This window comes from Hyaena hyaena, unplaced genomic scaffold (genome assembly GCF_003009895.1).
Source record: "Hyaena hyaena isolate Hyena2069 unplaced genomic scaffold, ASM300989v1 scaffold_183, whole genome shotgun sequence".
NCBI lineage: Eukaryota > Metazoa > Chordata > Mammalia > Carnivora > Hyaenidae > Hyaena > Hyaena hyaena.
Window position 1 is genome coordinate 564,419 of NW_024080815.1, and position 15,187 is coordinate 579,605.

The 15,187-nt window shown below is 48.5% G+C and overlaps 1 protein-coding gene across 12 annotated transcripts in view; it reads right to left on the bottom strand.

Annotated features, from left to right (window-relative positions):
* Nucleotides 1–15,187, bottom strand: part of TEAD1 (TEA domain transcription factor 1) — a 271,916-nt gene that overhangs the window by 41,767 nt on the left and 214,962 nt on the right. For all 12 annotated transcript variants that reach the window (XM_039240895.1, XM_039240893.1, XM_039240892.1 and 9 more), the window contains one exon: nucleotides 13,976–14,100. In XM_039240895.1, coding sequence (XP_039096826.1) covers nucleotides 13,976–14,100 — 125 coding nt within the window. The remainder of the gene's footprint in view (nucleotides 1–13,975; nucleotides 14,101–15,187) is intronic.

A 15,187-nucleotide genomic window follows, 5' to 3' on the forward strand; every position in this document is an offset into this window, starting at 1 on the left:
TATGCCTGGGCCGGAAGAGAATTTTAAAAATAAAGCCAAAGCCATTGCCGGGTTAGGGAGCTGAGATCCACACAGTGGAGTGTCTTTGACCTTTCTGTAAATGTCCCCAAATGCTGTCACTTCATCTTTTCAATTTTAAGCAAACAAAAGCCCACAGAAGCGTGTGAGGCACTGCTGCTAATGAGCTTCCATTCCCATTAGTGGATGGGAGAGGAAAAGTAACACAAGGCTGGGGACACAAGACGCTGGTGCCAGGGCAGGCACAGAGGCAGAGATGAATGAGCAGTGCGCATCTCGGGTCCAGCTCCTCCACTCCTCCTCTACTTACCCGCCCTTCTGCGAGCTGAGGGCAGAAGGCGTTGTTCTTGCATTATCCTGATGACCGGCCATGTGCATGTCCCATCCATCCGGCCCTTCTTAATTGCCTCTGCTGGCTGCAAGCTCCCAGCCCTCCCCGGCCCTGTCTGGGCGGCACTGTTTCTGTCATTTCGTGTGCCACCTGCAGGCCGTGAGTTTATGGGCAAGGATGCACCACGAGCAGAGCGGTGGGGACACCTGCAGCTAGAAGCTGAGTCTCTGCAGAACATCGCACTCTCAGCTCTTCCTCCCTGCCAGCCGCCCATGGGCAGCCAGAGCTGGGATGTAGGTAAGAGGCTGTGACTTGCAGTCTTTTTGGCTCACCACATCAAGGGTCCCTGCAGTGTACTGCTGGAACCCAGAGCTTCTACAGGTCAAGGGGAGAGAAAGGTGAATGGGGGGGAGGGGGCGAAAGTTACCACCCTTTCACGGGGGCCATGACAATATGGCTGAAAACCAAAGTGCCGAGTACGAAGCATAGAAACCCTGGAGCCAGAGGAGAACCTGAAATCTCAGCCTGCTCACGTGTGCAATGAAGACACGCTATGTGTACTACGCAGCAGGTTGGAAGATGAAAGGAAAGCACGCAGAGAGGGCGCTCGGCACAGGGCCCAGCACGGAAGGGGTGTTGGGCCAACTGCAGCTGCTAAGATTACTATTGTTGTAGTTTATTAATATGTGAGGTGACTCGATCCTGGGGGAGAGGCAAAAGAACGTTCTTGCTTTCGCTACCCCTCCTGCCTAGCAAAGGAAAAATAAACACAAATAAGCCAGGAGCTGGGAGCGAGCAGCGAAGCCATGTGACTGACCATTCAAAGTCTCGATTGTGGCCCACTCGTGACCAGCTTCCCAGGGTGCGGGCCTCTCCTGTGCCCGAGGGATGGGAAAGCACTGGAGCCATTCACTGCTCTGAGCAACGTGCTTTCTATATATGTGACCTCAGGCAATCCTGGCCTCACAATGACACTGCAGGGGCATTTTATTAAAGTCATTACACACGGGGAAATGGAAGCTCAGAGATGAACAGACTTGCGTGAGGTCACACTTCCGGGAATAGTCCCAGAGTTAAGAATAAAACCTGGATCTGTCAATGCCATAGGCCTGAGCATTTGCTGCAAACGTCAACCGCAGCGTCTCCCACAAGAAAACGCCTAGACTCTTCTCACTGCATCTACTTTTTCTGATGGTTGATGTGAGAAAAGAGAAGAAAAAAAAGCAAACTCGTGTGTGCAAAGTTCTAAGATGTTAAATTAGAATTCAGGGTAAACCTAAGGATTCGCTGATGCCGCAGACAGGCTCTTCTTCAAAGGTTTCTATTTTGAGGAAGTTACCTTTGTGCCCGGGTGGCTGAAATGAACGAAGAAGGGCAGGTTGTCTTTGCCAAAGGAAACCGGGCACTGCTTCTCTAAGGCTGGTGATGTGAAACCCAACTCTGACTGCTGGCATCTGGGTGGCTTGATCCCTGCCAAGAGGTGACTTTGTTTCTAAGAATACAAAGGACTAAAGGAGGTATCCTGGAGACCACAGCAGTGAGACAAACAGCCCTCCCTCTCCCCTTAATTCAACCTGGGCAGGTCAGGAATCCCTCTGCCCCCAAACCCAGAAGACTGAAAGGAAGAAATCTACTGGATACGTTTGGGTTCGAGCTTGGATGCAATCAAAACTCTAAAAACCATTTGCTAAGGCTCTACTTCCCATCTTGCCAGTTCTCCTTATAAGGGAAGAAGGCCGGGGTGAATACCTCACTTCCCTTCCTCCTTCCCACATAAATCCCATTTTCCTTTCAGCAGTGGTGGCTTCCCCAAAACTAAAGGTGAAGCATGACACCAAAAATGGACAATTCTATTGTATAGGGCGGGAAATGAATATTTGCAAAAACACCAGCAGTAACAGCCACTAAAAATCTTAAGTGTTGGGGGCAATTTATAAGCAGAAATGGGGTGAATGTCAGTAAGTCGTGTACACTAAAGCCCTGAGACTAAATTTCCTTGATACCCAAAAAAGAGATTAACGTTGGTTTGTTCAGTGATTAAAAAAAAAAAAAAAAAAGTCTCCTGAGCTGGTCAGTGGATGTGTGGATTATCAACATTTCACAGAAAAGGTGCTCATTCTGCATATTTCTCTTATAGACTTCAGTGGAACAAACCAGCACTCTTATGGCCGTTCAAGGCCAGACACAGGGAATCCATGAGCTACTAATAGTACAAAATTCCTCTCTTCATAGACCCTAGAAAGTGACTATATGGAGCTAGCTTATTGCCTCTACAGTCAGAATCATGTATGTGCCCATGTAAATAAATGTTCTCAAGGATTCCCATAGAGAAGGCTGGGAATAAAGACAGTCGGCATCTCCCCTCCCGTACATTACATGAATTAAATCAGCATTCACCTGATCTTTTTATAGGAATGACTGTATTCTCCAGCACTAGCCATGCGGTGCTACTCACAAGCATGGAGAACATAGGTGGAATTCACATGACGTGAGTAAGGGTTCACGAGTCTAAGGCAGAAACCATGAGGAAAAATAAGTTATCTCACATATGAGTGAGAGTTGAACACACTGAGATTTGTACGGTTTCAGAAAATTAGCCCTGGCTCCAATTATTCTCAGCTAGCTACCAGAGGACGTTTTCACAAAATGAGAGAATAAATCACAGGAGGGAGATGGGGTCCTAATCCAGAAGAGAGGTAAGAGAATGCACTGGCTAGCAGCTGGGCCCTGGGCCTGGACAGCAGCCAGTCCAGGGTGGATGGGAAGCTGGAGAGGTGCCACCAAAGCGACAATGGACTTGAAAGATCCCCTGACTTATCTGACCATCTGGAGAAGAGTTTGAGAACTCTGTTAGGAACACTGAAGATGAATTTGTAGAGGCATGTGAAACCCTAATTTAAAAAAGAGGCAATGACAAATCCTAGGAAAAAAATGTTTTACAATCAAGTACATGGTTCTGACACATCACATATTATTAGCCATGCTGTATGCAAATTTTACAGGCTTGTCATACAAATGTTGAGTGTTAATTAAACCAAAAATTGTGATATAACCACACTGAGGGATAGCGGGGGGGGGGGGGAGGCAGGACGATTGCTAAATTTATTTACAGATCTAAGTCCTGGTCTTCCACAGTAAGAAGTTAAAAAAAAAAAAAAAAAGTCTGAAATTGATGGCTTAAAATGTACAGTATGAACATGTTATTCGGAAATACGGCAATAATATACAAAGAAATAGCTGACAGNGGACGATTGCTAAATTTATTTACAGATCTAAGTCCTGGTCTTCCAAAAAAAAAAGTTAAAAAAAAAAAAAAAAAAGTCTGAAATTGATGGCTTAAAATGTACAGTATGAACATGTTATTCGGAAATACGGCAATAATATACAAAGAAATAGCTGACAGGCTATATAAGTAGCTGTCCCTAAAAAGGACCAGGAGGTGGGGAGACAAGGGACAGAAGAGCAGTGCTTTTCTTTATAGGCTGAGTCCAGTTCAATTTGGCTTATATAAAAGCACACATATGACTTTATTAAATTACATAAACAGCCAATCAGGAACGATCTTGGAACATCAAGGAGGTTTTTGAGGAAGAGAAAGAACTATAAAGGGAAACAAAAATATTAAGAGCTGTGCTTCAGGATGTTTATTCTAGGTGGCCACAAGTTCCCTGGATTCAAAAGGAACTTGGTCAGATCACAAAGCCTTCCTATGGCTCAAATACTCAGAATGACAGAGCAGAAATTGGCAGTGTTGTCTGCCTACACAGTTCACCCAAAACACCAATGCTGCCCCGGCAAAGTCCCACTTGGCTCAAGGATGTCCCGCAGCTCGGCGGCCCCAGACACAACCTTAATATACAGATTTCTCTTCGGACTTGGGAATATGCTTATTTTTCTCTTTTCCTCCTTAACAATCCCTCAGGCCATTCTTCACAGCAGTTGTAAACAGTGACAAAGGTGAATGTGATCCTAAAAACTCGATGAAGCTAACTTGCAATGGGTTATTTAGCTGCCCTGGGCATTTAACGGAGGGCTTTTTCTCCTCTCCCAAATCTGTTCTAAGGTCACTTTCTTTCCTGCTCCCGGCTCTCCTCCCCTCACTGCTGCTTGGGGAGGCTGCAGAGGGAGTGCTGAGTGCCAGAACTCTGCAGTCAGTCGGGGTCCGAGTCCAAATCCTCGTGCAGGTGCCACTTCCTAGCGGGGTCACTGGGGATGGGGGGGTCCAGCCCTCTGGGGCAGCTTTCACATAAGCATAGAACCTGCCTTGAAGGAACGTCACAGGGTTAAAGGAGGTAACATGTGGAAAATACACAGTGCTGTGCTTGCACATAACTTGTTATTATCCCTCAGACACGTCACTGTCCGCTTTCGGAAGCGTGCAAAACCCATCCTTGAAAGTGCCCATCGCCACCAGCGAGATAAACCAGACTCCCCAAAGTGGCTGCTCGGGTTTGATTTTAACTTTCTTTTCTCTTTTTTGAAAAAAAGAACTGCTAATAGATTCTATTCCTGGGACCTCTGACGAGGCAGGTCCCTTTTTGCGACAAAGGGGAGAGAAGAACCTTGGCACTGGTGTTGCTTCCTCAGACACGCCCAGAGCTGCACTACACCGTCTGACATAAAGATGGCGGTCTTTTCCTAAACTTGTTTCAAATATTCCAAGAATGTGAGGAACGTAGTAAAACCTTGAAAAATGACTGCTGTCAAATGATACCACGAGAAAAATTATAATCCACTTAGGAATTTAAAGAAAGCAAGACAAATAGCTCATGTCAAGGGATGCTAATGTACAAGTTGGAACAGAATAGGGACAGATCACCTCCGTTCGCTTCCTGTCTCTCTCCTGCCTGGGCTCTGTCCAGACACCCCTCCCCTTGGCAGCCTGGGCAACTTGTGATAACCCCTGGGCCCTCCAGGGAGTGGCTGGGGGCCAAGCCAAGGAGGTGACCTGCACATTCAGCACCTGGGGGCAGTGGGGAGAGGGGCAGGGCTTGGCTGGGCTCAAACTCCAGCTAAGCGCTCAGAGGCACCAGCCCTGTCCCAGCTACTTGGCACCTTCATTCCCTGCCCTGTACTCTTCTCAGAAACAAACAACTCTGAAAGTGAAGATTAAAGCAGGTTAAGTCTTTCCTGTCCAGATCTCACATCAGGATGCACCACCTCACCCCTGCCTCCCATTTCCACCACCATATTTACAGAGCTTTTCTCGGACAGATGCGTGTCTTCCCCATGGAGGTGCAGCTGTGAAGGCCCATGGGCCACGCAGGGATGACAAGTGGGAAGGAGGCAGGCGTGGGGTGCTGACCTGCCAAGGAAACCAGATGGAGCCTGGCTGGGCTTCTGTGAAACCTCCAGAAAACCCAGATTTCCAGATGCGTCCAACAGCGTCATCTCCCAATGGCTCAACGAGACAAGATGGTGAGTGCCCGGTGCAGCTCAGACAGAGGGTAGACCATGCACTGCTGTGAGAGGGTGCAGTTGGGTGAGGGTGAGCAGCTAGGACCACTCGGCAGCCACGCAAGGCAGAGTGGGGAAAACCACGGCACGCCACACCAAGCCGTCCCCCCCCCCCCGTTCCCCAGAAACACTGCATCGCTTGTGTCCTCGCCAAAAGACCTGGGGGGAAGCATTTGGACACTGGGTGCAGCCAACCGTCAGGCCAGCCACAGCCTTCCTCTGAGAACCTGGAAGGCCAAGGCGCTCGCTGACCATTTACTCTAAGCACGTGGGGTGCATCTTAACAGCACGTGGGCTCAAAGCAGCCAGGCATTGCTGTTTCTGAGCAGGGTAGCCTGGGGCAAGCTGCTTAACCGTTCTGGGTCTTGACTTCCTCATCTGAACACAGACGACACCTGGCCAGCTCTTCCCCAGAGGTCAGTGTGAAGGTCAAATGAAACAGTGAACAGGATGGTTCTGTACGAGCCACAGGGAGCTGCAGATGCTGGTATACAGGTCCACCATTAATGAGATCCACCTGCTGTGCCATGAACTGGGGTGCGAGGAGGAGCCTGTTTTCTGAAGGACCAGGGACCAGATGTGCCCAAACAGCCATTTCCCGTGAACACATGACCCCATTCCGAGATGCAGTACTGCCTCAATAGCCACTGCAGAGCCTAGAAGCTTCTCCAGAGGAACCCTGCCCTTTTCCACCCTGTCTGTGATACAGGCAAGGGATTCTCCTAGCAGTCTGTGGAGTTTTAACCTTGCTTCCAAGCTCATTCCTTTCTTTCTCCAATCCAGGCCCCATACAAACCACCTGCCTTTCTTTTTGCCTCCGGCCTCCTCAATGTTACATATCCTTCACACTGCACCAGCCACATTTGCCAAACCAAAACCAGGATCTGTGATCTCACAAAGGAATTTTCGTTGACCTGTGAATTCAGGCCGTTGAAAGGAGCTATAAAAATATGAAAATTAAATTACTCTTGGGGCCACAATGACCAACTGTCTTCATGGAAAAGAATAAGGTTATATGCAGGATGTATCTACACTGCAGGGTGGGCTCCTCCCGAGGGGAGGGGGGTGAGCATCCTTGTCCTTGGAAGAACGTCCCAGCGCCGGTCCCCTCCGTGTCACACCGTGAGGAGGTACACGGAAGAATGCTTGGGATAGAAGATCTTCCTAAATGGTGGTTATTGCTGTTCTCTCTCCCCAAACTCCTTACCCCGCCGGCTCTGGATCCGGACAAACTTCAAATATCTGGCCATGCCATCCAGGAGCTGATTACTGGGCTTAGCTACTTAAAACTCTCAGAGGTTCTCTCTTTCTAATGCCCATTCCAGCCACGTTTATTTTGACGACAAGAAGCCAGAGCATTACCAGACAGGCCGGTGCTTAGCAATCCTGCTTCCTTCTCTGTTCCACGGCTTTTCAAATACAGCACCATCCCTGGCCTCAAAAACACAGTCATCTCTCCATTATGCTCTTCCTCCCACAGCTAATTAATCCCCAAGGCCTTTTAATTTTATCAAGACGATGTCTCTCCCCTCTGACATTCGCTGCTTTGTATCCCCCTGGGCATGGCCAGGCCACTGCCCTGGTTTGGTCCTTGCCACATCACCTGGACCGAAAAGTCACTCCCCTACCCCAGCCTGCTTTCCAACTTGTGGCCAAGGTCTGAGTAGGAGGCATCAGAAGGAAGTCCCCCCCATGCTTTTATCTCATTGATTTGGGACTGTGTGTACATACTTCGCATTCAAATCATAATTCATTAAAAATAACTCATTCTGGCTCCCACCTGAATTTCAACAGGGTCTACACCACCTGGTGAGCATGCAGCCTCTCAAGCCTGGTCCCTTCCTTGTCTCTGGCCCAACTTCCTGCTACGTCACTACAAGCTGTTCAGGTCTTAAACACATTTGTGGAATTGTCGACAGGCCCAGGAATCCTACTCACGTTAGTGGTCACAGCGATACAGTGAGACCTTTATGCCCATGAACAGACTGAGTCAGGCGGAGCCCCCTGGTCCCAGATCGCACACGGCTGGTAAGAATTCAGACGCCAGCCTTCTCGTTCCATGAGAACAAGCACGTTGCCACTGCAGCATGATGGGCAATGTGTTTTCAAGTCCGGGTGGCAATCTTCTTCGCTTCTTTTCCTCCTCTCCCCAAAATCCCAGAAGAATCACGGTGCCCCAGGTTGGAAAAGGAGCTCAGGGGAGACCCAGCCCAACTCTCTACCCAAGGTGAAGGGCACTGTTATATCTAGCCTGTGCTGAGGGAGGTCATAATTTGGAAGTCAGCTGTCTTTCCGTCTGAATAATTTCTTTATTTCTTCAAAGGTAAAGTGAGGTGGTTAAGAACACCGAGTGGAGCCAAATCTTGGCACAGCCACTTCCTGCCGATGGCTCTTGATAACATACCCTCTTGTTTCTGAGCCTCTGTTCTTTATGGACAGACTGGGGAGAAGAACAGTATCCGTGTCAACATACTTGGCATATAGTGCTCTTAAAACAGCTCGGTCTGGGGTGCCTGGATGGCTCAGTCAGTTAAGCGTCTGACTTCAGCTCAGGTCATGATCTCATGGTTTGTGGGTTTGAGCCCCGTGTTGGGCTCTGTGCTGACAGCTCAGAGCCTGGAGCCTGCTTCAGATTCTGTGTCTCCCTCTCTCTCTGACCCTCTCCTGCCGCCTCTCTCTTTCTCAGAAATAAATAAAAAATTAAAAAAAATTTTAATTAAAAAAATAAAACAGCTCGGTCAGTGCCAGCCACAGTCATTATTGCTACAGCACATAGAGATGTTTCCTATGGTGAGCTGAGGTACACCTTCCCTGTCCAGGTTTGCTCTGTAACCGGCACAGAACTCACCTCCTTTTTTCTGCACAGCAACGTTGCTTCCAAACCGAAAGACAATAATCTCCTTGTCCCTCCTTGTCCATTCCACAGCTTTCCCTTCCCTGGCTGTGGTAACTCCTACCTAAGTAAACTCACACACTCTCTTCCTGCTCACAGTGCGGGCTTGCTCTGGCTTCCAGAAGGACCCGTGCCTGGGAAGTCTGAGCCAGCAGGGGGGCTGCAGGGGGCCTGCAGGAACCTGCCACGCCCCAGGGTAGGGGTGGAGGAAGTCTGCTAGGCTTTATCAGGAAAACCACTCCCCCGGGTACAGACGGTGAGCCCAGGTTTTCATCTGCCTAAAGGAGCAGCTGCCTCGCTTGGCCAGATGTCAGGCAAGGTGCCTCTAAATAGCCCACCCTGGGCAGAGGGTCTCGCACTTCACACTTGGAAGTCCTCTGATACGCAACAGTGAAGTCATGTAGAAAAGTGCATTTTCGGGCATGACTAACCACTTCTAAAATAGCCTTTGTTGTTGAGATTCTTCCTTCCTTTCTTCACCCTCTGCTGTTTTTCTCTTAGCTTCAAGTGGAGCCAAAGGTAACAGAGGGACCGACTTGCTGGTTTTCCACCAATATAAACAAGCGCCGATTTGGGGAGACGCGGCCGGCTGGCTTGTACATGGTGCAGCACCAGCAGGGGGCGCTCACCCCCCGGATTGTTCTTCCTGAGCGCCTTCCAGATTACAGCGAGCTACAGACTACAAAATGAACAGGCTACTCGTCAGATACAAGTGGATATTGCAGCTTTTTGGTCATCATCGCCGGCTACAGAGACAGCAGACTTGGGACCTCCATCCTGTTCCCAATGACAGGTGACTGCCTAACACGCGGCCAGTGATGTCACGGGACTAAATGTGGCGTTGGCCAGTGCCACTTACTATACTGCAATATTACCAGTGCCAGGACTGCCAGGGATGGCAGTTGTGAGAAGTCCTTAGTGGTGGCAGCAGTGACATAGGCAGCAAACTGAAGAGTGACTTTCCAGAAGAGCCAGTATCAGGGAGACCACCCTAGACTGGGGTCTCGGCAAACCAGGCTCTCCCCTCACCTCTGGTGCTGCACGAGCGTGTGTGCGTGCCTTATCTCCTCTCGGGAGACAGTACCAGCAGGGCTCACAGCTGGCCACGGCCACGCGTACACCAGCTATCTCTCCAGGCCTCTTCTATAAAAAGGAATAGAATTACCCACCTCACAGGGCTGTGATAAAGATGAAAGAAATCACTAATGAAAAATAGCACAAGACTCAGTCACCACTGCCTATAAGCCAGACTCCAAAGAGCCTAAGCCCCTAGAAAGAAGTGGGAGACAACGTGTGTACATGTCTGTATACGCAGACAAAGATTTAGAGAATCCAAACAGAAAGTGGAATTTTAGGGACCTTTAGTTCTGCGTCGCTTTGGCTGACTTCCTTATCAAGTTAGTGTGCTTAATGTCTGATGTTAAATTTTAAGCACCGTGTATATCCAAATTTGGTAAAAGGTACCAGTTGAATTTCTTGTAGATGGCTTTACATTTTCCTAGAGTTGGAACAAAAATACAATAAAATTAAAGTCCAAGAAGCCACAGAAAGTCTGAGGGCCAAAGAAACAAGTTTTTCAGTGTGACCTTGGTCCTGAAGTGTTACATTCATTGTAACAGCACCCTAGCACCCTGTATTTGGAAAGTAAAGTACACGTTATATAATTTGAGAAGCTGGTGCTTGAGACACTCTCAATGAGTTTTAAAGAATTTTGTTAATTCTCCTGTTTCAGTTAATCACCTTTTTCGCCCAAGGTTCCCCTGGTTCCTCCTTCTACCAGACCCATCCTTTAAGCCCTCATGTTTCTTCTAAAATTAATCCATATGCTATTATTCACAATCCCCCATGTACTCGTTTGTACACATTAAATCCATTTGTGTATCCCTGCAAAAGAAGAGTCCATGACCCAGGAATGTGAGAAGCCACATCAAAAGTGAGACTGCTGTTTACAAAGGAACAACATAATTTCACAACAGAAATACAGCTTTGGTTGGCGCTGTCCGCCAGACATACTTTTAAAATCAGGATACAAGCCAGAAAGACCAATGTACATATTAGAAGGTATTACTACTTTCTGAAATTATACGTTTTTAATCAAAAGAGCAAGTACTTTTCACACTGTGAAGGACTGCTATTCCTATCAGCACTTAACATCACCTCACATGATCTGAGTGTGTGTGTGTGTGCGTGTGTATGTGTGCACGGGTATGTTGTATGTGCATGTGCTCACTCCTGGTTTGTCTTCTCTGGAACACAGGCTCCATGACAATTGGGATTAGTTTCCCCTGCTGTTGAATCCCTAACACCCAAAACAGTGGCTGGCACATAGCAAGTGTTTAAAACATATTTGTTGAATGAATTCCAATTTGTTTCAGTCCCCAACTCATGTCCCCTTTAAAATATAATTATGTTCTCAAGAGGCCAAAGGGTGTTGACTCACGCCAGGCCTTGCATTTATTTCGGGGCCTCTGAAGTCATGTGCTAAAGTCCAGTCTTTAGAGCCAAACCTTTTCCCCCATCGGTAAAAGGCCAAATCCAGTTGAAACAGATTATCATGTGTAATCCTAAACACGCAGGAAACATGTACCTGTGAACTGTATTCCAAGGAGGGGGTGGGCCTTGCCTTTATGAAAGTGCTCACCAACTTTCACTTGCTCCTTTATATACTCAGAGTCATCACTTCTGGAATGTTCTTCTCCCTTACTCTTCCTTGAACTAGATCAATCCTCTACCTTTCCGTGTAAGGTTACTTCCTCAAGGAAGTCTGCCCCCTCCCGTGAAACCTGCCCTGTCCTGTTAATCACTCGTGGCATTCGATGCTCTTCCTTCTGAAAACCCACCATACTTCACAATGGCCTCTTTGTGGGTGGCTGGTGCTTTGTGTGTGTCTCTCCGTCAGATGTTACACCCCACGTGGGCAGACACTGTGCATGTGTGTGCAGGTGCTCGTAAATGTTTTCAGATCAGACTGAGGGAATCTAGAGATTCCCAACGTGAAGCCAAATCAACACTAACAACAACAACAAAAGAAGAGACTAGAGATTCTGGGCCCTCAGGGGTTCATGCTTGGAGGGCAGAGTCACAAGATGGGGCTGCTATGGGCATTTTCATCAAAAAAATCTTTATCAATTTATTTAAAAAAAATTTTTTTAACGTTTTATTTATTTCTGAGAGAGAGAGAGAGACAGTGTGAGCAGGGGAGGGTCAGAGAGAGAGGGAGACACAGAATCTGAAACAGACTCCAGGCTCTGAGCTGGCTGTCAGCACAGAGCCCGACGTGGGACTCAAACCCACGAACCATGAGATCATGACCTGAGCCGAAGTCAGATGCTCAACTGACTGAGCCGCCCAGATGCTCCCAAAATTTCTTTTACTGTGAGGAGACATTCTATCGTCCTTTAACCGGGAAAACAACTACCATCTCAGGACTCTTGCTTCCCAGTGCACTGGAGTTCTCTTCCTTAAGACACGGTCACAAGCAAAGAGAGAGATTTGTCACACAGGGGACATGTGTACTGGAGAGAATTTCACAACTGGGGTTTATGGTAGTCAAAAGAGTATAATGGAACATATTTGGGCTCCTGACCCCTCTGCTTATTTGCTAAACATCCCAAGTTGTTTTAATGTGTCTGGGCCTCAGTTTCTTCATCTGTAAAATAGGGGAAACAGAATCTATTCATGGGACACTACGGGGACAGAATGAAATGAATGGTTCCAGCGTACTCTGTAAGCAGCCAGTTGTCATCCAGACACAAGTTATGCAAAGTGAAAAGCATTCCTGGGCCAAAACCCAGTCTTTGGCCAAAGAATCCCCTGTACTTTCCAAAAAGAAGAGAAACAAAGAATCAGGAGGGTCATGGTTATGTTTCTGTCCCAGTGCCTCTCACAGAGAAGGATTTTAAGCCATCGCCATCACTCTTATAAAACCGCTCAGCAGCGTGAGAAGAGCGATTCAGTGGGCCCTTCCCTCTCCGGCCCCAGTAACTTGCCTCAATGGGCCCAATGATCTACTTTACATCCCTTTCTTTGGAGCAGGCTCTGTTTTCCTACCAGCTCCCAGACTTCACACTCTGGAGACAGAAGTGTCCGTGGTCCACACACAGGCTCCCCTAGGTCTCTACTCTGGCAATGGCCTGCGGCGCCTCCCCACTGCCACCATCAGAGGCTCTCCACTGAGCTCAAGTACAAATACCCCGGAGAGGTCACCGCCACCTGTTCAGTGTGTTGGTATTTACAACGGATGGTGAACCCACCCATGATACTTTCTGCTGACGAGAGAATGACAGCAAAGTGGTGAACTCACAGGGAGCCTGGAATCTCCACGCACCGGGAGCCCGAGATCGGGGCATGGTGGGTGAGGGGGGAGAGTGAGATTGCGTGGAAAGGAGTTGGTGAGGATCCCGAAGACAAAACTCCTGATTCCTGCATTTTTGCCTTGGGCTCACCCACACACAGATGCGATGCTCATTCTCACAGCCAAGGAGTGGGAGTGAAGGAAGGGTCTGAGGCTCATCGGGTGGGAAAGAAGGGAGGCTCACATATGTATGGGAAATAACGGGCCAGGCTGAGAAACAATGGCATGGCAGGTGCTAGATTGGGGGCGGGGGGGGGGAGAAAAGAAGAAAGTGACACACAGGGTCCAGATGCCAGTGTTACTGGTATTTATATTATAATGCAACGCGTTCTATATCAAACTACTAAAATACCATCTTGTTACTTCTCCTTAAGAAAAGAGTCGCCTGCTATCTTGAGAAAACAAGCAAAAGCAGTATAGAATAATAGCTAAACGCTTAAGCTTCAGTTTTAAAGACATGAATTTGAATCTCGAATCAATCAGATATTAAGTGTGTGAATTTTGTGAAATTACTTAATCTCTCTGTTTCCTCAGTCAGACAGTACCCACCTTTATAGGCTTTCTGGGGAGATAAAAGGTGATGTGTATATAAACAGTTTTGCACAGTGCCAGCCACATGCCAGGGTTCAGTAAGTGTCACCTACTGTTATATTTTACTAAACACAAGAGCCTGTGAAGGCCTGTCCCTTCCAGCCCCAGCCCTCCCTAGAGTTTGAGGCACACAGCACTGGTCTCTAAAATTCTACCTATTTGTCAACACGAATACCTTTCTACTTAATTGGAAGTCGGCTTGGCTCTTCCCCCGCAGGTTGGTTTACACGCACGTAATTTGTCAGGCATGAGGCAGGGGGGAAGGAGAAGGGAGGCAGACGTGCGGGAAGGCGAATGGCACGGGCTTCAATTCCCACCTCGGAGCACTCACCGAGTCTGGGTCTCGCTGCTGTTCGAGGAAGGCTGAGAATTCCACCAGGCGAAGCTTTGTTGTGCCGATGGAGCGGCCCTGCCAGGCTGGGACCGAGGGAGCTGGGGCTGACGCAGGTTCAAACCCTGAAAGACCAATCGTCACCTTGAAAAGAGGCTGCGAGCCTCCTCCCCGAGGGCCTCAGGCCAATTCTGGGGCAGGGCGCTGCAAAACAGCCGAGCCGGGAGGAGAGGCCGCTGTCCCCCCTCCACCAGAGTCCAGGGGCGGCATTCAGTCAGGCGGTGGTGGGGTTCCTGCCAACGACCCCAGAGGGACAATGGTGATGCAGCTCCTCTCAAGGCCAACTTCAGCCCCGTGTAAGGGTTGGAGGACACCTCCTACTGGCCAAGGTGCCCCGCTGGGGACCAAGGCCAGAGAGGCTGAAAGAGCCCAGGTGAATCTGGCAAAGATCTCTTGAGAGACTGGGGCTGCTGGGCACTTCTTGTGTTGGCTCATTTCCTTTCTTTTCTTTTCTTTTTTTATTTATTTATTTTGAGAGAGCGCACGAGCAGGGGAGGGGGAGAGAGAGAGGCAGAGAGAGAATCCCAAGCAGGATCCATGCAGACAGAGGCACCCCCTGCCTCCTGATACAGGACTCAATCTCACGAACCATGAGATCATGACCTGAGCCAAGATCAAGAGTCGGACGCTTAACCGACTGAGCCACCCAGGTGCCTCCAGGACCTCCAATCTTCTTTCCTAAGACTGTGGTCACCAGCACTACAGAATTCTCTCTCAGAATGTTTGTTCCGTGGCATCAGAACAGAGGGTAACTAACACATGAACACACGCCCCATCTGGGGACCCGACAGTGGGGACAGTTCAGTTGAGTGACTCCATGCCCACATGTGGGGAGGGGGAGCTGCACCAGCTAGATTCGGGTTTCCCGGTCAAGGCTTCAGTGAAAGCTCTTCATTAAAGAAAGGGTACAAGGAACTGAAACATGAGGAAGGGTAAATAAACCCTATCTACTCTTGAGACTTGGATTGCCCAATCCAGCCTGTTTATGATGAGAAACGAACCACAGCACTTCTCCTTCCATGGGGCACCCAGGGTCCTAGTGAAAGTGACAGGGCTTCCCTTTCCTTTTTATTATTTCCCCCCCAGTTTGTAACTGAGATATACTTGACATAACTAAATCTTTCTTTTACCTTTTTTGTTAAGTAAATTCTA